General features: G+C 35.4%; 1 protein-coding gene across 1 annotated transcript in view; it reads right to left on the bottom strand.

Moving 5' to 3' along the window:
• KLHL1 (kelch-like family member 1) overlaps nucleotides 1-26,177 on the bottom strand; it is a 181,793-nt gene that overhangs the window by 80,805 nt on the left and 74,811 nt on the right. Inside the window, exon 4 of the mRNA XM_009323524.1 lies at nucleotides 20,038-20,250. Within this exon, the coding sequence (XP_009321799.1) occupies nucleotides 20,038-20,250 (213 nt within the window). The remainder of the gene's footprint in view (nucleotides 1-20,037; nucleotides 20,251-26,177) is intronic.

Below are 26,177 nucleotides of genomic sequence, written 5' to 3'. Positions count from 1 at the left end.
GTGTCTAGATTTCAGATAACCAGACAACAAGAAAAAACCTCTTTTGGAAAAACAAGTTCACTAAACAGGCATGTTTATGGTCAGCTTAAAACAATGTATACTTACATCTATAATAGAAGTGCTTTGTGGCTGAAGGCTCAAGATGCTGGGTTGTCAAGAGTCTTATTAAAATAGTATGAGACACAGGCAGAACAGAAATAGACACATGCAAAAAACAGCAGAGACATTTGTGTTCCTTGATGGCAATATTTTTAAAAGGGGTCACTACACATGGTTGAGGTTAATAGCTTGATATAAATGTTTGCAAATAAATTACACGTGAAATAAATTATACTTGAAAATATTCTTGACTTATTTTTTTACAGGAAAATGGCCAGCTCCCAAAGTCTGCTATTTTCAATCAAAATGGTAGTCTCTTAAAATTTTATCAGGAAATGCATTAAAACGTATACCACTCTGACATATTTGTTGAACTGTATTATGATCTAACATGTAGTATCTTCACATCTAACCTCATGAGTTTAAATACCAAGATTCTATTCTCTTCCCTCATAGCTGATGAGTGTTTTCACATTGACTGTAATGGTATTATGCAAGGTACAGCATTTCTATATGTTTTTACATTTAATATTATTGAGCTAGGGTCAGTACAAGAATATTAGCATAATCACTGGAATTTTTACTGTATTTCTTCATCTAAGCTGAGCAACAAGAAAACTGAGTCTATGGTTAGAGTCCAATTTATTTTCAAATGTATTTACCTTCCTTAGTGTGTAGAGGAAAATACAATTCTTAGGAAGTTATTTAAGATATTTTTAAGAACTTTCCAAAGAGTGTATCCTTATAATCTTGGCACCCACGATATCAATGGAAGGGCTCAGAAGCTTCAGATTACCAAGAAATTAAAAGAAAGCTTTTTGTATGTTAGATATGATAAGGATTTGTATGTATATGTGTGTGTGCATGTTCTGGTGTTGGTTATTATGCAATTAATGTTACTAAATAAGAATATTAAAGTGTGCTAATAAACAGCAGTAGTAAGTATAGTTCATAACACTAGGTTAATTTATATTTCATAACATTAAGATTTTTAATATCTCCTTTTTGTGATTTTTTTCCATTTGAAGTTCTCAGCACACTACTCAATAGATTAAAAATCAAAGATCTGAAGACAAATCATGTTTGGAGTTTAGGCAGGATGACATCTTATCTTGTAAAATGGTTTAAAGTACATTTAGGACTTCTAAACCAAAGAGTATACTCTGTCAACAATTAATTTAACAGAATACAGGCACAACAAAGCTGAGAAATTAAATTATCAGTTTCCCCTCCACAAATTTGAGGCAATATATTTTTACCTATACTTTCTAATGCTTAATGGAATTAATGGAATTGATGACAAGTTTTTTTTTATGGCAAGCTTATTATATCAGTAAGGATCAAAATCCAACAATCATATTTGGTGACTTCCTATCAGACAGCTACTTCTTCATTCTGATGTTCCAATCTGTGCCTAGGCTCTTAAAGCAAATATTTATATCTATGAGATCTTCTAACTAAGTTACCAGGTGTTTCAAATAAAGAAGTGATAATCAGTGAACACTGTCCTGTCCCAAAATTCTCAGATTTCATGCACTGACCACAAATAGAGGCTGAACCTCTCTTTCCTTCTGATTAGAAATTCATCCTAGAAATGAAAAAAAAAAAAAAAAATCTAAATAAAACTTTAAAAGCAGACAGAAACCTGTGTTTATTTCCCTTAAAAAAAAGAAGTTTTACTCAATGGCAAATATTTTTTTTGTCAACAACAACAAAAAAATTAACTAACTAAAAAAGTAACAGTAAAAGTAAACAAACAAACAAAAAATCTTACAGGGTAAAAGATAGGCCTTTTCCCAGCTGCGAAGATATGGGAAAAATAATTTTGAACGAAGTATTAATTCCTCCCTCCTAACCATTTCTTTTAGCACATAGGCTGACTTGTGATAAACACTATATTTCTGACTGTCCTAATAGCTAAACCCTGTGAGTGAGGGGGAAAAAAAAAAGCTGAAATTAAAGCTACTGTTTAAAAACCAAAAGTCATATAAAGCTAACAGTTTCATGTTGTCTAAGTTTCAACAATCTGCTTCAATATTTTCCTAGTCCATAGTTATCTTTCCTTATTACATCAAAATAATCAATATATTTTTATTAAATCAGGATGCACTTGATCAGGAAATTCAGTTAATAAGGATGTTTCCCTGGAAACCATATTATGTTCAGCTTGCTATTTCATGGCTATGACATGCTTCATTAAGGAGAATTGTATCTAACATTAAATGAAGATTTCTGGGTTTTGTAACACGTGGAAACTCAGAGCTGTTGCTTCTCAGAAGACCCACGTCAGTGTTACTTCAGCATAGTTACTTCTAGCGTTGCTAGAACTTTTCAGACTAGCAATGTCCTAAGAATTTTTAGTAACTTTGTGTCATCACACTTCTCATTTTTCCAAGTTAAAACCCCACCAAGTCCCTTCTCAGCTGTACTTCTAAATTACTTTCAACACAATGCTGCAGAGAGCAGGCATGCTTCGTCTCTGTGAAGCACATTCAATTTGAGCTCATGAGTGAAAAATACTCCAGTAGTGCCAAAAGGAAAGTCAAGTCTAATGAGCACAAAAGGAGGAGTTTGGTACTGGTGCAGTGACTGACAGTGGGCGCACCATTGCGCCCTTATTGCTGCCTGCCTTGCTGTCACCCTTGGATCCCACCGTCCTTCCTCAGGGAGCAGCTCTACTTTTGCTGCTCCCTGACAGATCTCCCCCAGCCCCTCTTTTATTCCATTGATTTGCAGCTATGATCCAGGTGAGAGTATTAGTGATTTGATTAGCTGATTTGAATGATACTAAGTTAAATCTCACATATTCTACATAAATTATCATCTGAGAGATGGGATGGGTCCCATTCTCCCCTGTTGAATGCGTGGCATCTAGGATGAAATTCAGCCACTACTAGGGAAAAAGAGGGTGCCACCTGCCTAGGAAGGAAATAATCACCCTCCTTTCTCCTGCACACCACTCTTGGAAGAGATTACAAGACAATGGAAGAGCCAGAGAACTTCCTCACCAAAACTTTCCTAGTATTCTCATCCTTCTGAAGAGGCGCAGGACATGCCCTGGTTATTTAGGCAGAGCTTCCTACCTTGTGAAAAGTGTGAGACGTGACATTACTCGCTCAGTCAGGGCGAACTAAACCTCAAATTCCACCATGTGGGTATGTGCCTCAGATACAGAAATTACCCAAAAGGGGAGATGCCGAAACACCACAGGATTCCTACCATTAAAAAGAAAGACTTGGATATTTCCTCCAGGACAGGTGTCAGGGCTATGAAACGGAACAAAGTGAGAAAGTGTTCCCTGCATGCCAAAGATACTAAGCACCTGCAAAAGTTTTTACCTTCTTTTTTCCAAGAGATAGTTGCTGCCAAAAGGGGCACAGCATCATTCAAAATTATACTTTATGCGGTCTCGATCTGCCCATGTTTATTTATTGTGATTTAGAATCTTGAATAGTCCTTAACAACACATAATTATTCTATACCCTAAATAGTATTAAATTTCATACCCAAACATGCTAATTTTATGGTAGGCAGAAAGCAACTTCCAGTTCTCTAAAAATTATCCCAGTATCTAGATACATTCTCCCTGTAAAAAACCCTAAAGAGTCCTCAGAAACCTACATGCCAATGTTATGCAGAAAACAGGATTAGCCTTATCTTAATAGAATAAATAATCATAACAGAAGAACAAAAAGCTTAAAATCCTTTAAATGAACTGTGAGTTAAAATGTGGATTTTTATGGCATTTTTTTTTAACAAAGCCCATGAGTCTCTCTCGATCCAAAATGTATCTGAAGTCACTTGACAACCTTGAGTCAGAGTAACACATTACCATATGAAACAAAAATCTGAAGAAGGAATGACCTGAAGTTCGCATGGTTTGAATGGTTTTCAAGAGAGAGATTTGATTAGCTATCATTGTCCTTTTATGTGTCTTCTTCCATGTACAGGTTTGTTATGACTGGTTATTGGTGACGATCATAGTAATGCAGCTACCAGGAAAGAATAGAGGCTTCTGAAATGTAAGGTCATGATTGTTCTTTGTACAGATTAAAATGAAAAGCAAAGAAGGGGTTTGTATGAATACCTGAAAAGTATAAAATACTGTTTTAAAACTTTCTTTAAAAACTTTCTTTAAAAAAAAGTTCTCAGTCCACTTTCAAAATCTTACCATGCTTATGCTGCTCTAGCTGTTAGGAAACACTGTGCAACTTTGGACGAAATTCCAATTAGAAGAATTTTTTCTCTGTCTAAAGCTGGTAGAAGAAGAAGTCGTTATTCCTACATCATTGTATGGGTATATGAATGGAAGTGTTCCAATTGCCTAATGTGGTGAAAGGAATAAATTGTGACACTTTGTATTTTCTGTCTATAAGACAACTGCAAGAAATGCCTGTAAATACTATCACAACTGCAGATTTCAACTTAATTCATCATTATTCTGATTAAAACTCTATGTACCCATTTTAAGAAATATCAGTTAGGCTATTCATGCTCCACTGCAAACATGAAGGAAAAAGGAAGTCCCCCACAAAGTGCTACTTCTTTTTTACAAAAAAAACAATAATCTTTGAGCTACTTCTGCTGGATACAAACTTATTGTAATGACTAATTGTTTAGTAATGTTTAAACTTCATATCCTTATTTAAAAACTTTTGAACCTATGAGATAAACAAAATAGTGAGTTAATTACTTTCATTTTTTTGTTTCATCTTAAGAGTTTGTTGAAATGCTTCGTCTTAAAAAAAACCTATGCAGACTTCCTTGAGAGAGCTGAACATAGGTTCTGCAACTGGCAATTGATCAGCAATTGTCATTTACATTTTTCATAGGTAAATTGATCTTGGAGACAATATGTTTTTCAGGACAATTCTGCAATGATTGTAAATAGTTTTGTTATTTCTTTTTCTAAGAACAGCCTGATGTCAAACTTAATTATTTCCACTTAAACTAGAGCTTATAGATAGAAACAACAGTATACTAAGCTAATATTATTAACAGCATACTAAATGGATCTACTTCTGTATGAATACATTTGGTCATGCATCAATTAATTCAGGATTCTGCCTGAATGAATATATCCATGTCTTCTCTGGGATTAAAATGATGGTTGATATGAACAAGATCTTTGGTTTAGTCTACAGTTATTGAATAGACATCAGCCATTATTAAAAACTTAAATAAAATTGATGGCAGATAATTTAAATGCTAATCTCACTAAGAAGGTTTAAATCAGGAATAATAGGGTTTAACATAAATTGTGATTTTATATTATTATAAATCTTCTTAAAACCTAGCTAGAAAAGAATGAATGCTGCTTTTCATCATCTAGGTAATAAAGTACTTTAACTAACTTTCTTTTCTAGAAGTGATGGAAGTTTAGTTGTTGGTTTTTTGTTTTTTGGGTTTTTTTTTATTAAAAGTCTAGTAAGGTTGAGAAATGAAACAGCATACCAAAGGTGGTGTCTTTTTTCTGGAAGGCATGATAGGCTTTGCTCAAATCAATTTGATTTTCTGATGCAGAGTCCTAATTTTTAATCTAGATTAACACATACCAGATGATTCCCAAACCTCATTATTAAGTTTTATCCTAAATCTTTTTATCTACTTAGTGTCACAAAGTATAGTAGGAAAATCATACTGTCCATTCTGAAAATGAATATAATATGAACATAGAAAACTCAGGCTTAGCATTTACTACTAGAAAGTATGATGTTCCAAGTAATGCTTAGTTAATCAATTACCAATTAGTCTTTATAAGCAGGCATTTTTTAAGAGGCCATATAAGTTTTTCACAGTTATGCTGATCATCTACCAGGCATCATAAGGAGATTCAATTTAAGTATTTGACTCCCTGCGATATACTCAAGAACGAAAGTGTACATGCAAACACTCTTTGTGGGGCTCAGAACGATGCATGAGTAGGCTTTCAATGACAAGAGACGCAACATCAAGAATTATCAAACTCTGCCTGCCTAGTTTCGCTTGTATGTCAAAATAAAATGTTATTCTCCTTTTTTTACGATCTCTTTCATAGACAAAGCCACACAGCCCTGAAAACCCATACATAATACTCTATATATTACAAAAAAGAGAACTAATAGTGAATTTTTTTTATTCTCCAAGATAGAAAGCATTTTCCATGAAAAAACAGAACTTTCAAATGAACAGTTTTTGAGTTTATGACTGATATTTTCAGAATTAAAAACTTTTTACAAAACTTGTTTTTTTTTGCAGAAAATATATCCCAGTTCTTTATAATTTTTCTTTCTTCTCCTATTTCCTTTGAAAATTTACAGCCCAATTTCTGACCAGCTTCTCCAATATTAAACATGCTTATTGCATAGTTTTTGTATGAAAGTGCTTACATGCTTGAAAAAGTGGATAAAAGAATCTCAAAATCAAGAATTCTCCACTAACTGTGGGTTAGTTCTAAAATAATTTTCTTCCTTTGTCCAAGGTAAAAATGAAAGATAATTATGAAATTAATTACAGAAAGGTACTGGGGAATGGAATTAAAGTATGGCTTACCTCTTTCAATTTCACTTTAATTTTTGCTCTCACAACATTAGGTGAATTTCCTGCTTAAAATCTATACTTGAAAAGAACAGATTTAAGTAAGAGAGAATTATAGCTCTCTTGACAATGCAAGGTATTAATTTAAATGCCTGCATTAGAATTTTAAATGGTTTCCACTAATATTATTAACTATTTTCAAGTAAAATGAGCAAGATATTTCAGTCATCAGTAATATTTTCTAATAAGGAAGAATACATAACAAGTTTTATTTTTATACATACCAAATTAACTATTCATGAAAAAAATACTAAGACAACAGGAATGAGAACAGCAGTATGTTTGCACTGTTTACGTGAGAAACTGAAAGTATTTTGGGCTATTGATTAAGCATGCATTATTAACATGTTTAAGAATTATATTCAGAGAAAAACAATATAGTAAAAAAACTTTAAAATTTAGATTAAAATTTAGAATAGCACTTAGAAAAAGACATCAGAAGTGATATAATAATTTGAAAATTATGTCAGCTTTGTACAGAAACAATTCACTTAATTTTGCATAGCAGAAGATACAACTTCAGGAATCATATAATTGTGAATTTACTACAGATATATTTTACCACATCTTTTAGCTCTTACTTTTAAATTACTGTATTTTGAAAGAAAAATAAAAATGTATTGCAGTCATAAAATTATTTTCCACCAATTTTTGCACTTTGAGGATATGCTAAGGTATTACCAACAGTGTCATTCTTTATCTAGATCCTGATTTGCAAATAGATTTTAACTAAAGTGGATTAAAACACTTAAACATTCTCTCACTCTCTCCTTTAAGTCTTTAAAAAAATACAGAAGTTGTTACCTTTTCTGGACTCCTAAATCAAGATCACAAGGTCACAAACTGATCATGTATAGAGCTGAAGTTTAAACTCCATTTCTAAATCCCATTTTATCCAACTGAACCTTAGCAAAATTACTTAAAGACCTTTTTGTTTTGCTAGAAATTGAATGAATTGGGCCAAATCCAACATAATCATCTGCTTTACTCACTTGACTGTTTTGTAATTAGGGTCCTTAAATTGAAATTTAAAAAAAAGCTTATACCTAATTTAACTTTTTGAGTTTTTATTTGTTTTTAGAACAATCTTTTCAATATATTGTCTTGGAAATATAATAATGAAATACATTTACAATTAATAATGTCTCTAATTTAGCATGTCTTGTTTTGTTTTCTACCATTTTCTTTCAGCTCATCAAACATTCTAGATCTGTTTGGAATTCTTTCTTTCCTATTCATGTTTAATTACTGATTTCAGTAAACCTGTTTAGCTCAGAGATTATTTCCAGGCATTTTTCTGTAGTAACACAAATATTCAGTACCTGAAATTCAGTATTTGTGTTGCTTACGGACTAAATTATTCATAGTGTGTGAGTTAGTGAAGCCAGCTGCTCAACCAACTCACAAAGAGACTATACTAAATCCCTCAGAAATTCTGTATTCTCAGAGAAAGGTTATTTTCTCCTCAGCAATAAGATGCAGCAGACTTAACGTTCTTTAAGAAACTCTAGACCAGTTCTTTCTTGAAACATATGGCTAATCATTTCTATTACAAATAATCTACATTAAGATTTACTGCTTAGACACAACAGACTTTCATTAGTCTGTCTGTAAGTCTGTGATCTGTGTATGCATGCAGATGATAATATAATGCAAAGAGATCAATCACATAGCAATAATAGTGAACCGTCTTGGACAGGAATTTTGGAAAGAAATCTAATTGTGTTTTCTGTCTAACAACTGGACTCTGACATCTACTAAGCTGATATTTTTGGTAATCACAGTCACTGGCAGAGGAAATGTGTTCAGTGTTTAAATTGATTTGTAATTCCAAATTTTCCCCACACATTAAAAATAATTTCATATTCAGAAGAAATTTTAAACTGGCTTTCTACCCTTCAGTTATAATCCCAAGTCCTCCCTATCCCTCCCCCACAGGGTACAAAAACCAAACCAAAACAACAAGAATACAGCATAGCTGAAGTTTGTTTTCCTTAACCTATCATTAGGTTACCGAAATGAACATATTAGATAAACAAACAATCACACACACACACACATATTCTCTGAGGCTTTACATTTGATATAAAAACGAAGAAACTGTTTGTTTTTTTTTCCTTACTCTCTTGAATAAACTAAGTAATGGGACTGGAATATTCATTGGTAGCATCTGTGGTAAGTAATTAAACTGTGGTGTTGAAACCACTTTCACAACATTAACACTTCCCCAAAGCTTATGATTTAATGAGCCCATTTATTAAAATCTTCAATATTATTTTCTATAAGTGGTCCCTTGTTATCTTTTATCAACTGTTCAAACTTTAATTTTAACTTAATTTGTAAATAAGCCCACACTTTTTTGGCACACACACTGACTTTTGTTGGACTACTAGTACTACTGGGTCTATCTTTGAAACTGGTACTAATTTGACCTATTTATTTATCACCCTGATGTGTTACTGATTCAAATGTTATTCAGTTTAGGAAAACAGTAATTGTTTTACTCCCCTCCCCGCCAGCTTCTGCCTCTAGTGATGTCTTTTCACAACAATTTTATCAATCTATGTATTTTACATAGTAGCTGAAATAAGGAGTGCAAAATCTAAGATGCAAGCTTTCTATACACTTAATTATACTGATGCAGAGATCTACATTTAACCTCACCATGCTAGGCTCTCTCTCTAGTAAATGAAGAAAAAAAAAAATCTCTATTTCAAGATAAATCCATTCTTAAAGTAAATACCTATCTGATATGTTAGATAATTACTTTCTAGATATCTAAAGTTAGGTGAGATGAATCTCTCTTGGCATACCTTGTATTTTTTCTTCTCTAATCCTTGAGGAAAAAAGTAATATCATAATTCTGAGACTCATGCATATTTTGCAATAGTGTTAAAATGCTACATAAGAAATAAGAAAAGTTCTAGAGGTCAAATCACATTCATAAGGAAGATGAACAAAAAAATCACATTAAAAAAAGAGAAAATTAAAAAAGAGAAAATTAAAAAAAAACAATACTAGAAGCAACAAAAAGGCTGGACTATGACAAAATATTCTTATTGTCTGGTCTCCTTTGGTTCAAAGGCAGATGTTTTTATTTGAAGCTCTTCTGAATCAAAATTTTTTTTTTTCTTCTGAAAGTGGTAAATTGAATAGAAGATTAGGTAAAAGCATGACAGATGCCAACAAATGGAACACAAATGTTATTCAGTCAAAAACAGGTAATAGCCTACATTTGAAAATTACTAGTTTTTTTATTTTTAACTGTAGTTACCTGTTAACTGTAGTTAACTGTATTCTACTAAAATTGGTGTCATTTTGATAAAACTCCTATGAGAAAATAAGTACAAAGAAATGGAATACAAAAGAAGCATCTTTTCCCTAAATAATGTTCTCCTGTTTCAAATACGATCTTCAGGTCTTAAAAACAGGCAAAAAGGATGGATAAGAAAACCTCACATAGAAAGGGAACTGCCTATTTAAACACCATTTCCATATAGTATATTTCAAGGATAAATGTTACAAATGTCTAATATAAAGAATTCTTCTAGTACATACATAATCTCTGAAATGTTGATGGCTCAACCAGAACTAGAGAAGAAAATGTTTCTGATTATGTGGTTTTCTATTATGCAGAATCAATTTAAGGGAGAAGGAAGGAAGCAGAAAACAGCACTACACTGCAAAAATAGTGACTTAGCATTAGGGAAGGGAAGTCCAATCCTTCTCTTAGACCTCTCATTACCCTTTTTTCCAGGAAGACCATTCAAGATACCCCATTGTACCAGTCTAAGCATTTGCAGTCGCTTTTTCCTTCTTTGTTTAGTTAAAAGTGACAGATTTCAAATTATGCCAAGAGCAATAAAGGTTTCTGCTTTTAAAACTACCTGTTGTTAACAATTGCTGAGAGTAGTGATCGATCTTTGCCTTCACTACTTTCAATGAACTATGTTTGCATGACCTCTGGAAGCATGATCTATGGAACAATAACAACTAGCAGCAAAACTTGCCATATAGAAGGATAATTTAATCTTTGCTAGGGTCAACTCTCACCCTGTTACTATCCTGATAAGCTAGTTACTCTAAAACTAGCTTAGGTATCTCTACACTGAATTGCAGAAATCTTTACTGATCTGGACGATGGGGCAGTGTATACCCTCAGCAGGTTTGTTGATGACACAAAACTGGGAGGAGCGGTTGACAGTGACTGGGAGAGTTGTGCTGCCATCCAGAGGAGCCTCAACAGGTTGGAGAAAGGGGCTGACAGGAACCTCATGAAGTTCAACAAGGACAAATGCAAAGTCCTGCACCTAGGGAGGAACAACCTCAAACACCAGTATATGCTGGGGGCCACCCAGATGGAAAGCAGCTTGGCAGAAAAAGAACGGGGTCCTGGTGGACACCAAGTTGAATAGGAGCCAGCAATGTGCCCTTGCCACAAAGGAGGTCAATGGTGTCCTGGGCTGCTGAATTGCCAGCAGGTCAAGGAAGGTGATCCTTCCCCTCTGCTCAGCACTGGTGGGGCCACACCTGGAGTGCTGTGTCCAGTTCTGGGCTTCCTGGTATGAGATAGATAAGGGAAATAAGGTAGACTAGAGAGTCCAGCGAAGGGATGCTTAGATAGTTAAGGGATTGGACCATGTTGCTCCTATGAGGAAAGGCTGAAAGAGCTGGGACAGTTCAGCGTAGAGAAGAGGGGGATCTTATCAATCTGGCTCTTCTCAGTGGTGCCCAGTGACAAGACCAGAGGCAATGGGCACAAACTGAAACAGGGAGGTTCCATCCGAACATCAAGAAACTGTGAGGGTCACTGAACACTGGCACAGGTTGCCCAGGGATATTGTGGAGTCTCCCTCCTTGGAGATATTCAAAAGCTGTCTGGACATGGTCCTGGGCAACTGGCTCTGGGTGGCCATGCTTAAGCACAGGGGTTGGACTAGATGGCCTACAGAGAGGTCCACTCCCACTTCAACCATTCTGTGAGTCTGTGATTATAAGCAGAAAATAAGTACAGCTTGCATTAAATAGGTATGGAAATGTTACACATTATAACAAGGTAAACTTAGACATCTGGGTTTGACTCAGACAGTCAAGGTTTCAAGGTAATTAGGTGTGCAATTTAAGCACAGGGACTGTACAGCATGCTGTTCTCCAGGTAGCTACAACATAGGTCCTGAGCAGACAGGCTGAATATACTCCACTGACAGATTGTAATGTCTTTCTGGTTTGGGGGTATTTGTGGCTCACATTGAAAGGTCTTGCTACCTTGTTTAGATCCCAGCAGAACTGTGAAGTCTGCAGAAAGCTTATTTTTCTGCTATGATAAAACTTCTCTCTCCAATTTCTTTGTTGCCCTCATTAATCAAAATAGAGCCCATTACTACATGATAAACTCCACAAAATCATTTAAAAATCCAGTAGCACTGGATTTTTGCTATTATTGCCACTCACGAGAAAAATATATTACTGGAGAGTGAAACAACAGTATTCATTGTGTACAGTGCAGTTTGAACCTGATAGTAATTGTCATGTTGTATGCTCGTAGATGAAAACGCAGCCAGGACAGATGTAAGGGAAACAGGTATCTGAAAAGGTATTCAGAACAAGATTTCTAAAAGTGGTCAGCAACTTGCAGCTCTGTTTAGGAACATAAACTACACTGGTAGACTTTTAAAAGTGTTTAGCACCTATCCATTTTCATTAAAATTGCTATGAACAGCTGGGTGTTAAGCAAGTTGGCAAGTCTCAGCATATCAAGTAGATGCCTAAATGACAGTGGAGCTTTGCTGAAAGTTATGCTAATTTTCATTGCTGAGATCCATGCAAGCTATTATGATGCAGTTTATTTGTATGATTAAAAAATGAGTGTAAACCAGCTTGAACTGGAAAATGACATGGTGTACACCACTGTTATTTGATTCACTCCCATTGCATTCACTTTTACTAGTTTCATTGAACATACAGGGTTTTCATCTGTGAGTTATAATATCCTGGCAAACTAATCAGTTAAAATTTATTGAAAGAACTTAAAAATATGTTGCCAAAGAGGATGACTGAATAGCCACACACACATTGAGCAATTTCTGCAACAATCTGATATAATCAACAATCTGACAGTCACTAAGACAGAAGAAGATAGAAAGGTGCCAAATAATGATTATAAATAATATGACCTTATAAAAACATAAAAACCAGGCAAAATGTCTTCTCAAAACTAAAGACATAATTTTATGCAAATAAAACTGTATTATACATTTAAGAATGCACTGGAAATGGTGCTGTTTTGAAGGTCAAGAAAAGATATGCTCTTATTTATATGACCAGAGCTTATAATTGATTTGGACAGTTAATATAATCTGATGTATCAATAAATACGTGTTTTCACATGGACACACTCTATACATTCTAATGGGGACATTTATGAGAATAAATGTTTCACACGGAATGAACTGCGTAGAATAAGCAACAAAAGTAGAATATTTTTATCAAAACATTGTTCTGAACCTTAGGCAATGCAGAATTAATATAAAAGAGAGGCAAGGTTTGTATTTTGTATTCATCATTGTCATTCCCCAATAATTTTATGACCATGTGCAAAAGTGATTTACCTAGTAAAGATCCACTCTTCCACTAAATAGATTTACCCCAACATATTTAGTAGCAAACCATATGCTCAGTATATCATGAGACACTGAAAAAAAAGTCAGGTAAGTTGCCTGCATGTAGGATAAAGAAATAGTATTATAGCATTACGTTGCCACAACTTTTTATTTGAACAGCATCTCATGACAGCTTCAAAGCATTTATTGATACTTTACTGATATTTACTAAACTTTACTGATAGAAAACCATATTTGGAAATTAATGTCACACATAACTGTGTTGAATAGTTATCATTTTCACTGTTTACAAATTTTCACACTGTCACTTATCTACACAAGAAATGCCAGCCATATTGACAGGACTTTTGGATAATTTTAGAATTAGCTAAAAGACAAAAAAGATCCCTTGGGATCGTATCTGCACACTGCATTGAACTATCGCATATTTCTTCACATAAAATATCAGCTGACAAGATACCTCCACAGCCAGAGAAGTTGTTATAAAAAAAGAAAAAAGTTAGCTTTACTGCACGATCTATATAAGAAAAGTAGAGAAATGAGAGCATATTCTGCCTGTACTGACTATAATCAACTAATTGCCATTTCACAGGCAAGTGAAATTTCAGGCCCAAATTTCTCCTACATTGATAAGCTAATAAAGGAATATGGAGATCATCTGAGAAGCTTGCCTGAAACCTCCTTTTTTGTGGACTGAGAAGTTATTAATTCTTAAGGTAATTAGTTTATTTTTATTTAGTTGAAGTTACATAAAAATTACATTAAAAATATTGTCAATATTGTCACATTCCCAAATTCATATTATTCTGATACAAGCTGACATTCAAATCAAATGATTGTTTAATTCACTTGCATAAAACCAAGCATTTAGCACCATTTGAGATGCCACATGGTGTCTAACAATCCACACAGGGCCAGTAAATATGGCACTGGATTTATGAGGGAACGCTTCCAGAAAACCTGCTGGGAGCCAGGCAGCATGATAATCCATGGCACCTCTCAAATCAGCACATAGGTTTGTTCCTATGTGCTGGGAACTGCACTAGATCTTCATTGCCTACAGTGGGAGGTCAGGAATCTAGCTGATGTGGAGAAGCCTACGCACATACGTGAATAAGCAACTGAATCACACCTTCAGTCCTTTCAAACGCAAGTTACAATCTCCTGGTATCCAATTCATTTAGAAATGATTGAAAGAATTCACCAAATGTTGTAGAGGATGACTGAATATACACACAAACTTAGCATTTACCCCAGACCAGTCGGTGAGAACCACTCTAAAAAAACCTAGAACTCTAGTCAGGTGTGAATTCGTATCAGCTGCACTTCTTTAGTGATGCTAGAGATGGTTAGGGAACTGAAAAAGTTTATCACTTTGTATTATCAATCACACTGCTATGAAGGAGAAAGTTAGAGATTGACTGACATACAGTGATACCCTCCATTTTTGCTAAGCAAAGGATCCTTCAATTGCTTAATCTAGCCCAATATATATTGAAAAGGTCAGAACTCAATGAACCTCAGTCTGACGACTGCCTGGTTAATTGGTTTTTTAGCAGTATAGAGAAATACCTCTTTGCCAAATGCCAGCTGAGCTGTGGAAGGAATTTACAAGTCTGCCTCACGACGTCAATTATCCAAGCTAGGATTTAAAGGGTTTCTACTTGATTATTATATGCGAATTCGTATACACTTTTAAAATCACGTACGGCCAGATGTAGTGTGTGCATTCTGAGGGGATTTAGAAGCTTAGCATTTCCTACAGGTTCCCTACAACATCTCTGTATAAATAACAACAGAACCCAGATGGATCAGTTCACTCCCCCTCCAGTGACTTACAGGATACTTAAGTACTTCACTTTATAAGGACTGGATTGTTTCTGCCCCTGGGCAAGAAACCTAATTTAGATGCCTATATTAGTTTCACTGGATCTGAGCCACAGTGTATTCAATACTCAAAGACTATGCATTATCCTACTGATGTGATCTGCAAGCCTCTGAAAGCGATATTATTAGAAGTGTTGCAGAGAGAAAGGCAATAATATCTGTGCTTTACCCTATGCTATTTTTTAGCTTTCATAGTTAATCAATGATCTACTATTACAAGCAGTTGCAAAAAACAACCATTATAAACACAGCACACTAGTGGAGTACAAGTTATCTTTAACTTAACCATTTCTGCAAGTAAATATTTGTGCTCTTTTTATCACGTACATCTTTGCAGAGAAACATTAAAACATAACACCCTCATTCTTTAATACTAGATGCTATTCTAGGCACTCAGTATCATGTGTTAACTCCTAACTCTTGCTTGTAAATTCCTTCAGCAGCCCAACTGTCATTAGCAACTTCTCACACTCTTAAGAAACGCCATAAAAATAATGTTCTGCCCAACAGAAGCTGCACATATTCTTGGCTCATGCTGTAGCCTCAACATTAACAGATACATTACACTGTGTACAGACAATCAGCAAAAACAAGCTTTTCATCTTAGTAAATGTGTTTACATCACTAGTAAACAAAATAGGGCTAGGCAGAGGCTCAAACATGCTGATGAATTGCATTGAATGTTTCCAGGTACAGCTTGAGTCAGGGAATGGGAGATAGAAGCACCGAAGAAACCATTCTGTTTTGGGAAAGGAGGAGAGAAAGATAAGGAGAATTCAGTGGTATAGATATAAACTCTTCTATACTGTTTGCCTTCATGGACAGAACTTAATGTTTTAGCTTCAACTGCAGATGAGGTTAGACTGTTGACTATACAGAATTAGCGAGGATTCAGATGAACTGTTTTGCTCCCTGAGCTGTGGGGATGGTAATCACTACATCACGTGTCATGGGGAAGGTAATCATTAGATGATGGATCAGGACAGCCATCAGGGAACCAGGTGAGAACACCTTTAGCTATTCTAGCCAGATCTTAATGGGTATATCTTTCCGTAACTATAGATTTTCACCTCTAACTAAAAGGTTCACAAGAACATTCTACTATAGAAGAATGAAATAAATGTATATGTATATGTATATGTATATGTATATGTATATCCATGCAACAATATATGCTGGGGGCCACCCAGCTGGAAGGCAGCTTGGCAGAACAGGAGCCAGCAGTGTGCCCTTGCTGCAAAGAAGGCTAACAGTGTTCTGGGCTGCATTAGACGAAGTATTGCCAGTAGGTCAAGGGAGGTGATCCTTCCCCTCTACTCAGCACTGGTGAGGCCACACCTGGAGTGCTGTGTCCAGTTCTAGGTTCTTCAGTACAAGAGAGATATGGACATATTGCAGAGAATTCCATGAAGGGTCACGAAGATGGTGAAGGGACTAGAGCATCTCTCCTATGAGGAAAGGCTGAGAGAGCTGGGATAGTTCAGCCTGGAGAAGAGAAGGCTCAAGGTGGATCTTACTAATGTGCATAAATACCTGAAGGGAGGGTGGAAAGAGGATGGAGCCAGGCTCTTTTCAGTAGTGCCCAATGAGAGGACCAGAGGCAATGGGCACAAACTGAAACACAGGAAGTTCTGTCTGAACATCAGGAAACACTTTTATACTGTGAGAGTGACTGGGCCCTGGCACAGTCCTTGGAGGTATTCAAAAGCCATTTGGACACAGTCCTGGGCAACTGGTTCTAGGCGCCCCTGCTTGAGTAGAGGTGTTGGACCAGATGACCTCCAGAGGTCCCTTCCAACCTCAGCCATTCTGTGATTACATATATGTTTATCATATCATGTCAAAAAAGACATATCCACAAACTGCCTTTAGTGTTTTTGCTTTGTTTTACATGTATTAATTTGATTTTTTAAAAGATTAAAATGGTTTTATTCAAATTTCATTGAAAAATGCTGCTAAAAATTGAGGGCAACTATGGTACCTTTTAGCCACAAAAATTAGCTTAGAGTTTTTGAACTACTGACAAAATAAAATGTCAGCTTAACAATATTTTTTGTTTGTTTCTTGTTTGTTTGTTAACTTACTCTGTGAAGAATGCTATTAAAAATCACAGGAAAAAATATTTATGATAAGCTTGTAAATGAACAATTCAAGTAAATAATCTAAAATACTTAAGCATTAACAAGGTTTAAGGCTCCCACCAAATTTTTACTGTCCCTGAATCCTTTAAGAGTGAAAATGAACATAAATTATGTTTTCTGTACAGATCAACACAAAATATTTGGAACACCTATTGAGAGGAATTAACTAAATCTTACCTATTACAACGTGAAATAATTCCTTATATTGGTCAAGACACCAATCTTTCTAGTTTGACTTGAATGAAGAAGTACAAACTGTTTTAGTTTAGCAGACGGTTTCAGGCAAATCAAAGGAGCAAAGTTAAACTAAAGTTCTATGGCAACGTTGCAGGTTCTATTATTTCATTTGCAGCTTCATGATACTTTCCTTTTAATAGGTAAATACTGATTGGCTTCTACTAAATTCTTCTATTGAATTTTGAATTACATTGTTTGATGCGTGGCCAGCAGGTGGAGGGAGGTGATTCTGCTCCTCTCTTCTGCTCTGGTGAGGCCCCACCTGGAGTACTGTGTCCAGCTCTGGAGCCCTCAGCAGAAGAAAGTCATGGACCTGTTGGAGCGGGTCCAGAAGAGGGCCACAAAAATGATCAGGGGGATGGAACACCTCTCCTATGAAGAAAGGCTGAGAGAGTTGGGGTTATTCGGCCTAGAGAAGAGAAGGCTTTGGGGAGACCTTCTTGCAGCCTGTCAGTACTTAAAGGGGGCTTATAAAAAAGATGCCAGCAAACTTTTTATCAGGGCCTGTTGCGACAGGACAAGGGGGAATGGCTTTAAACTAAAGGGGGGTAGGTTGGCGGGTGGTGAGCAATTGTACTGTGCATCACTTGCTTTGTGTGTTATTATTATTATAGCATTATTATTATTATTGTTATTGTTATTATTATTTTATTTCAATTATTAAACTGTTTTTATCTCAACCCACGAGTTTTTCTCACTTCTACTCTTCCAATTCTCTCCCCCATCCCACCGGGGGTGGCAGGGAGGCATGAGCGAGCGGCTGTGCGGTACTCAGTTGCCAACTGAAGTTAAACCACAACAACATGCAATTAGCAGTGCAGAGGTAAGCAAAGTATGTGGTGCCTAGATGAAGTAAAGGATTGGAGGAATGCAGCTAAATTTATGAGCCATACATTTAGAATTTGTAGTGGGATTAGAAGCTTCCTAACATAAAAGTAGTTTGAAATCTTGCCTCCAAATTATTTCAGCTGATACTTTATATACCACAGAATCATAGAATCATAGAATCACAAAATCATAGAATTACAGAATCATAGAACAGCCCAGGTTGGAAGCAACTTTGAAAGACCTTCTGGTCCAACCCTTCATGGGAAAGGAAGTCTAGATGAGAATGAGACCATTACATACCTTACACATATACATACATTACCTGATATTTTACACAAGGTTATTGAAAAGGAAAGTAATCTTTTAAATCTTGGGTCTATTTTTCACCATTTTCAGCAATTTACAGAACAAACAAAATAGTTGTATTCCTTTCATCTGACTTATGTCTATAGCTTCATTTAACTCCATAGTGGTAGATCTTGCAGATATGAATTATAAAGAAAATTATTACTAAGAACTAGGGCAGGGACCAGTAACCAACAAAGCCTCTTTCTACACAATAAGAGCTAGAGGTGAGGCTGATGTGTGAACGTTTAAGTTATCTTTTCTAAGTGCTTGGCAGATTTAAAAAAACACTTTAAAGACTGCAGTAATGCACAGTATTGTGTGCTAGCTTCTCAACTGGCGTATCTATGAAAAATAAACAGCTAACATTTCTGACAAGGAAACCTTTAACTTTGTCATATTTGACTGTTTCCTTTGTAGCACATTTTATATTGGAAAGTAAAACGAAAAAAACCCCACCCAACCACCTGGTCTAGTTAATTCAGGAAAACCTTCAATGAAGAAGACTGCTTAGCCTCTGAAAAACTTGCTGAAGTGGTTCACTGCTTTCCAAGTGATTCGCCGCCCAGCCAATCTCCAACCTGACCTGTCCATGCTCACCTTGGGGCGTTTGCCCCTTCCTACACTTTGTGGTGCTCCCAAGAAGAATTTGGTTCCATGATCTTCCCTTCAAGAAGTCTTAAGTTGCTATTAGGTCATGGCTTAGCCTTCTCTTCACCAGACTAAACAAGCCCGCTTCCTCAGCCTATCCTCTCCTAGCTGACATACCATCTTGGTAGCCCATCACTGGACCTTCTCCAGTTTCTTCCTATGCCTTTCAAATTGTGGAGTGCAAAATTGGAAACAATATTCCAGGTGCAGCCTTAGCAGCACCAGGTATTATGGGAATAATAACTTCATATGGCCTGCTGACAGAATTTTTCCTGATGCAGACCAATATGCAGTTTTCCTCATCCATGCTGTTGGTTCATACTCAGCCCAGTATCTGTCATAATCCCCAGTTTTTTTTTCTGAGAATATTTACTATTCTGCCTGTCCTTAGCATGTTATGATATCTGCAGTTATTCCTCTTCAGTTTCACAACTCTGCACTTCTTGGGTATCTGTTGGCCCAATCCTCAAGTTTATTGAGGTCACTCTGGATGAAGGGCTGCTATTCATTTTTTCTAATTCTGAACAGCTTTGCTTTTAAACACCCAGAGTATTCAGCAGTTGCAGATTATAAACTGATGACAGTTTTCACAGTAACAGTGATATTATTGTTGTTGTTGTTGTTGTTATTAAATAATAATAATTAAAAAATACCTGTGGTGGAAGCAGTGGTAATCTGATATAAGCAAGTAGCATACTTAGGTCATTGCATCGCCTCTGCATATCATACTTCACCCACATCATTAAGGCATGGAAAATGGTCTCTTCATCAGGAACGTTCACATCATCACTAGCAAGAAGTTTATGGAGTTCTTCAGCTGGTAGAAGTAAAAACTCCTGATTTCTTATAACTTCCATTATATTCTCCTGAGAAGAAGAAAGTATTTCAGATTTAGTAATACTGGAAGAAAATAAAAGCAGCTGTTAAAGCTAATAAACCCATAGGATTAGTCAATATCTGCCACACCCAGCCCTCCTACAGCTCATGAGAAAAACAAACCAAAGATGATTAGAATATATTCAGAAAACAATATGAAGATTATATGGTAATACTGTAATTAAAAATTGTCAGAATTAGTAAAGACTAGGGCAGGTCTGCATATTGTTTGAAATTTTTATAAACTCAGTTGTAATTGAGCACATTCAATATATTGTAAACCTTTACATGCACATACTACATTTTCCTGTATTTTTTTCACCATCTGATCTACTTCTTAAATAACTCGTCAGTCATATACAGTTATATTATCAATATCCAGACGATGGCTGTCTATACATATGACAAGGCTGAGAGGAAGATGAACACCATGAACTCAGTATTCTTTCTTGAATTTGTTTAGAACAGGTTGTTAACATCCAGCTAACATGCAAAATGTATACAGCAATTAAAATCTCATAGTATTGAAATTTATAATACATATAGGGATAACTATAAAAAACTAACCAAAAACTATATAAACTATATAAAACCATACAGATATAAACTATATAAACTAAACAAAAATGTTTCATTTAGTTGACTGAATCCTAAGAACTAAATTAAGCACTCTCTGAACTACCTACCCTACATTAACAGGACACAACAGAAGCACAGTTCTGCAGGGTATCTTTCTCCAAATATTTCTTTTAGGATGCTTGATCTCTGTGGAGAAATTGCAAATGTGTTCTCATATTCTTGATTCATAGACAATTGTAAGAAGAAAGTGAAGTAGGTATAGACTGGAGGCACAAGACCCTCCTCCTGGAAAAAATCTAATTTTTGATAAAAAACAAAAATGTAAAAAGCGTTGGAGGGAGAAGTAAGTTACAATATCTGATAGATAAAAGATAATAATGAATTTTATAATGTTATTTTGGATAGACTTTGTGAGAGTAAGATGAGAATCATGGAAGGAATGACAAAACATGTCAAAGACTTAAGCGTAAGAACATCAAAATTGAGGGAAGTGTATAATTCCACTGCTACACCCACTCAATTCAATTCTTAGCATATCAAAATTCAAATTAATGCTCTCTATAATTGCTTGTTTGGGTGTGGGCCAGGGGAAAGACTAACTGGTCATCAGGAACTGAAATAAGAGTAACACAGTATTACTGAGACAATGTAACTAATACAGAAAAAAATGGTGCAAGACTTAAAACAACAGAATTATACTCTGGCCCTAGTAAGTCACATGTTGTCCTCCCCCGCCCCATGCAATACAAGGAAATTATTATTTTAATTCTCCAACATCATATTTTTTGAAAGTTACTGCTTAAAAGAATCTATTAAAAACTAACTGCATATTATTTTATATAAGGTAGCAGAGATGAATAATACAGACATAGACATGACAAAATCATGACAGACAGTTCACTGAAATGTGTAATGTAATTACACATCACATACATATGTGCAAATAGAATAAATCAGCTAAAGCTGAAAGTGATGCTTATTATTATGAATGTGAATACTTTCACATGTAAAACTTAACTTTCAATGAGTAACTTTTTAACTCTACATATACACCTAAAACCAGATGCTGACACAACAATCAAAGGTATATATATTGTCATGGTCTGTATTAACCATGCTGTTAAGTTATCTTTACATAACTGATAATTAGATCAAAACATGACTCAGTTCTTTTTTTTTAAATTGCTTGATTAAATGTCAATAGGTACCTAAAAAAATAGATTTTTATGGCCTAAGGTTTAAATCTGTTGACTCCTGATAAAGTTTAAATTGTGTGACTAGAACATTGTACAATAGATTGGAAATGTAAAGGAACTAGTTTGCAGGCACTTAACCACAAGTTGGCTTAATTCATTTTAATTAAAAAGCCATAAAACTCAGAAAATTTCATTGTACTTCTCAATAAAAGGATTTATAAGCCAAAGTTTAATTAAGGCTGGTTAAACTGACATTAAATCCCATTATGAAAAAAATATAACTCTACTTCTTAATAGGAACCAACATCAAACTTTGCAATAGCATATTAATTCAATGACCTAGTATTACTGAGAAGCATTGCAATGGTGGAATACATTTTATGAACTCACAGAACTCAATTAACTTTGAATAACGCTCAGAGCAGGGGCTCTAAATTCAGAATAATAATTTCAGTTTTGATTAAGATTTTTATCATTTTTAATTGTCTTTTCATTTGGATATATGCTTAAGGAGAACTTATGCCAGCCTCTGTACTGATTTATGTTGACTGAAAGTAGAATCTAACAAAGTTTTCAGACAAACCATATGAGCTCAAATCTGTTCTAAACATCTGGACTTACACTAGTTTCATGTTACTCAGGGCTGAGTACTGTAGAAAATGCTATTTAATAAAGATAATTTATATAACTGTAACTTCTGTATATATATACATTTATATGGTATATTTATATATATTGTATATATAAAAACCAGCAATAAAATCCAGGTTCTTGATCTTCAGAGCTAAAAACTCTCTCCTTCAAGTATTTAGCATTTCCTAAATTGACTATTGAATGTTTAGAACTTCCTAGATGACATTTTAATGTCTTGAGATTCATTTCATTTGGAGCAGCAAAACATATTTCAATGGCTTGCTGTTTTATTATAACAGAAATAATTTATTATATGCTTATTGTGGAACAATACCTGCCTTTCTTTTAAAATATAATTGGTCTTCATTTTTGCACTTTAGGGAACAGGATACAAAAGATGCTTGCTATCTACTGGTTAAAATTTTCAGGATAAATGAATTATTAAATTTGAAATTCTCCTGAAATTAAGGTGCAAGCTAGGAATTGAGCTACTCAGTCCCGCTCTAGTGAAGTGCTTTCAGGAATGCTTCGGTCTTCACGCGCTGAGAAACATTAATTTTGAGAATAAGGATACTCAGTATTTAAGCATGTCCAGGATTATGTGACAGAGGTGTATGAGTTTTCAGGACCTGTAAGTTTTGACTCTGATACTTAAGAAGCTTTGTAGATCTGGTCTTCACTGCCTCATAAGTCTCATAAGATCAACTGGGCTGTGACTAATGCCTCTCCTGCATGGGTCATTCACTTAGCCTTTCCCTTCAGCAAGAATTGTAATGTTTTAATTAAGTAGAGTAGTGGATTTTTGCTTTTAACTTAGAAAAGGTAACTTACAGTAGAAAGTAGGAAAGTCTCTGAACCCACTTGGAGAAATCTATGTCTCACTTGGTTGCCCTTCCACTTTCTCAAAATGATCATGCAATAACCATTGCTATGGGGTCATAGCATTTCCACGGCAGAGCTGTTTCACTTTCAAACCTTTTCATCAGCACACAGTATTAGAATTAAATGACCATAAAGTATCAGCACAGTAAAGTCATGTAAACAAAACAAATCTGTAGATAAGCAAGCACGTGAGTATCTAACAGATTGTGCATCATAGGAACATAAATGCTCTAATGAAATTAAACTACTACCAAATGGAATTTAATAAAAAATAAATTCTGCTACATATATCCTTATAACGATGTTATCAATATAAATGAATTTGATTTTTTATTTCAATCAAGACTTGTAATGATCATTATTTCACATGGAATCAAATTATCTTACAAAAGTTAGTTCTCATTGCTGTTTATGTCATTGATTTCACTAATCAGCATGTATCAGTTATAAAGAAGAGCCTGAGAATAATTTATTCAGTGTTAGAAAAAATATGAAATAATTTCATACCTTGGCAAACAATGTCATGTTCTGAGAGTGCTATTTAGAACCTGTTACATCAGAGTTGCTGTGGCAGTAAAATGCTTAGCAGTTTTTTTGGTTTTGGATGTAGGGGTCTTATTTAGGAAGTTTTACATTTTATTGATTTAATAAATCAAAGGCCACATCGTGCTGTGGCCTTTCCAATATGAAAATGAGAAACACATAAGATAATGCTGAAAAAAAGGTATCTGTACACTAGCCTTTCACTTAAATAGTAAATGGCTAGTGTCAATGAATATTTTAAGACCACACTGCTTTTAGTTTAGAACCTAAGTTTTCATGAGAACTTTTAAATAAATGAATAAATAGCGCATCTGATTTTCATATTAAATCATATAGTATAGTTTCTGAAGTGCTAAAGACCTGAATGCCAATTTTGATTTTTGTCAAGCCCCAAACTATTTCAGTCTGGAATTATTGCTGCTGTGCTACATTGAATTCAGCCCTCTTGTTTCGTACACCTGGTTTTCCCTATCAGCTGTGTATCATACAAGACTACATCCCCTTTGCAAAAACTGTCCTATCGTGTATCTTCTTTCCTAAGGAGAATGGGCTTTTCAAGTTCCTGAACTCCCATTAGACAAAGGACCAGCACTGATGAATATGCTTATGGTCTGGTTCTCTAGCCAAATCCCAGATTTTATCTGAGAGCGAGCTCCATCTGCCCTATGTAATCCAAAAAGCTACATGTTTCTTCCAGTACCAGATGCCAGTCTGATGTGACCATTACAAAAGGGGTATAAGGGCTGGGGCGTTCAAAGGATAGCAGCTAGTGGAAAGAGTCTGAACTTTGTCAGTGGGAAGAGAGATCAGCAGCTGCTGCTTTTTGGGGAGAGCAGACAGCAAGTTGAGGATAGAAGAGACTTTGGCTATGGATACCAGCTCACACAGAAAACTGTAATCTTAATAGAGGCTTCTAGATGAGAACGTTACACTACCACAATCTAAATATTTTCCTTTTTCACTTGCAACTTTTTTTTTTTCAAATTTTTTAGGTTTTAGGATATGACTCTGCAGAATTAGCCAGATTATAGACTAATCTATGATGAAAAAAATCATCATCAATATCATGCAGCATTCTGGGATTTTACAATCTAAATGTAGTTCATAACCAGTTGGTCACAGACGTTTGCTGATATGCCAGTTCATCACAATAAACTGGCTAAAACTTTCAAGCTAAAGTGCCTTAATCTTGCATGTTTCCTTAATTGTGTCAGAATGGTTAATATTTGTTTCCTGTTTTGCTGAAGGATCTTGGCTCACACATGCTGCACGTATTCTTCTTCACATCTAAGAAGATCCAAGAAGCCTAAACCTGTACACAAAACTGACACAACTTGCTAAATGGATGAGGACATGTCCACATCTTGCTCCCCCTGACTGAAATAGTCTTCCAACACTGTTCTGGAAGGTCCTGTATCCCATAAACCCTGGAACTTCTGGGTGCTAAGCCCCAGTGCATGCATAACATGTTCTTCCTAGCACGGTAGCTAGGAAAAACAGAAGTCTAGTAGCCTGTAAACCAGTTCTCTTGTTATTCATTACTCCACCTTTTTTTTTTTTCTTTTTTTTTTTCCTCCTACCCCCCCCTCCCCACCCCCATTTTTTGGGGTCTTTTTCAATGTTAGTTTACCTTCCCAAAATAAAGTTAATAGAACCACGGAGCACAATTTGGGGACCTAAAAACCTGGAATGTTTGTGTTCTGTGACTTGAGTTGGCCCAGATGACTGATATATTTGTCATTGGAAGGGTTCTCAGCACAATTTCAAGAAAATAGCAAAAGAGATCAGCACTGTGAATCATCCAGAGGTGGCATTTTGGACTGAAAAGGCTAAAAGTCGCAAAAATAGAGACTCACAGTGCAAACTGTCACATTGGTGCAGTATTGTAAAGTGTGGATACACACTTATACTGACTCTGGTAGAATCATAGAATCATTAAGGTTGGAAGAGACCTCTAAGATCATGGAGTCCAACCGTCAACCCAACACCACCATGCCTACTAAACCATGTCCCTAAGTGCCGCATCTTCACATCTTTTCAATACCTCCAGGGATGGTGACTCAACCACTTCCCTGGGCAGCCTG

Source organism: Pygoscelis adeliae, unplaced genomic scaffold, assembly GCF_000699105.1.
Source record: "Pygoscelis adeliae isolate BGI_AS28 unplaced genomic scaffold, ASM69910v1 Scaffold44, whole genome shotgun sequence".
In the NCBI taxonomy this organism is placed as follows: Eukaryota; Metazoa; Chordata; class Aves; order Sphenisciformes; family Spheniscidae; genus Pygoscelis; species Pygoscelis adeliae.
This window is presented reverse-complemented; position numbering and strand designations above follow the sequence as displayed.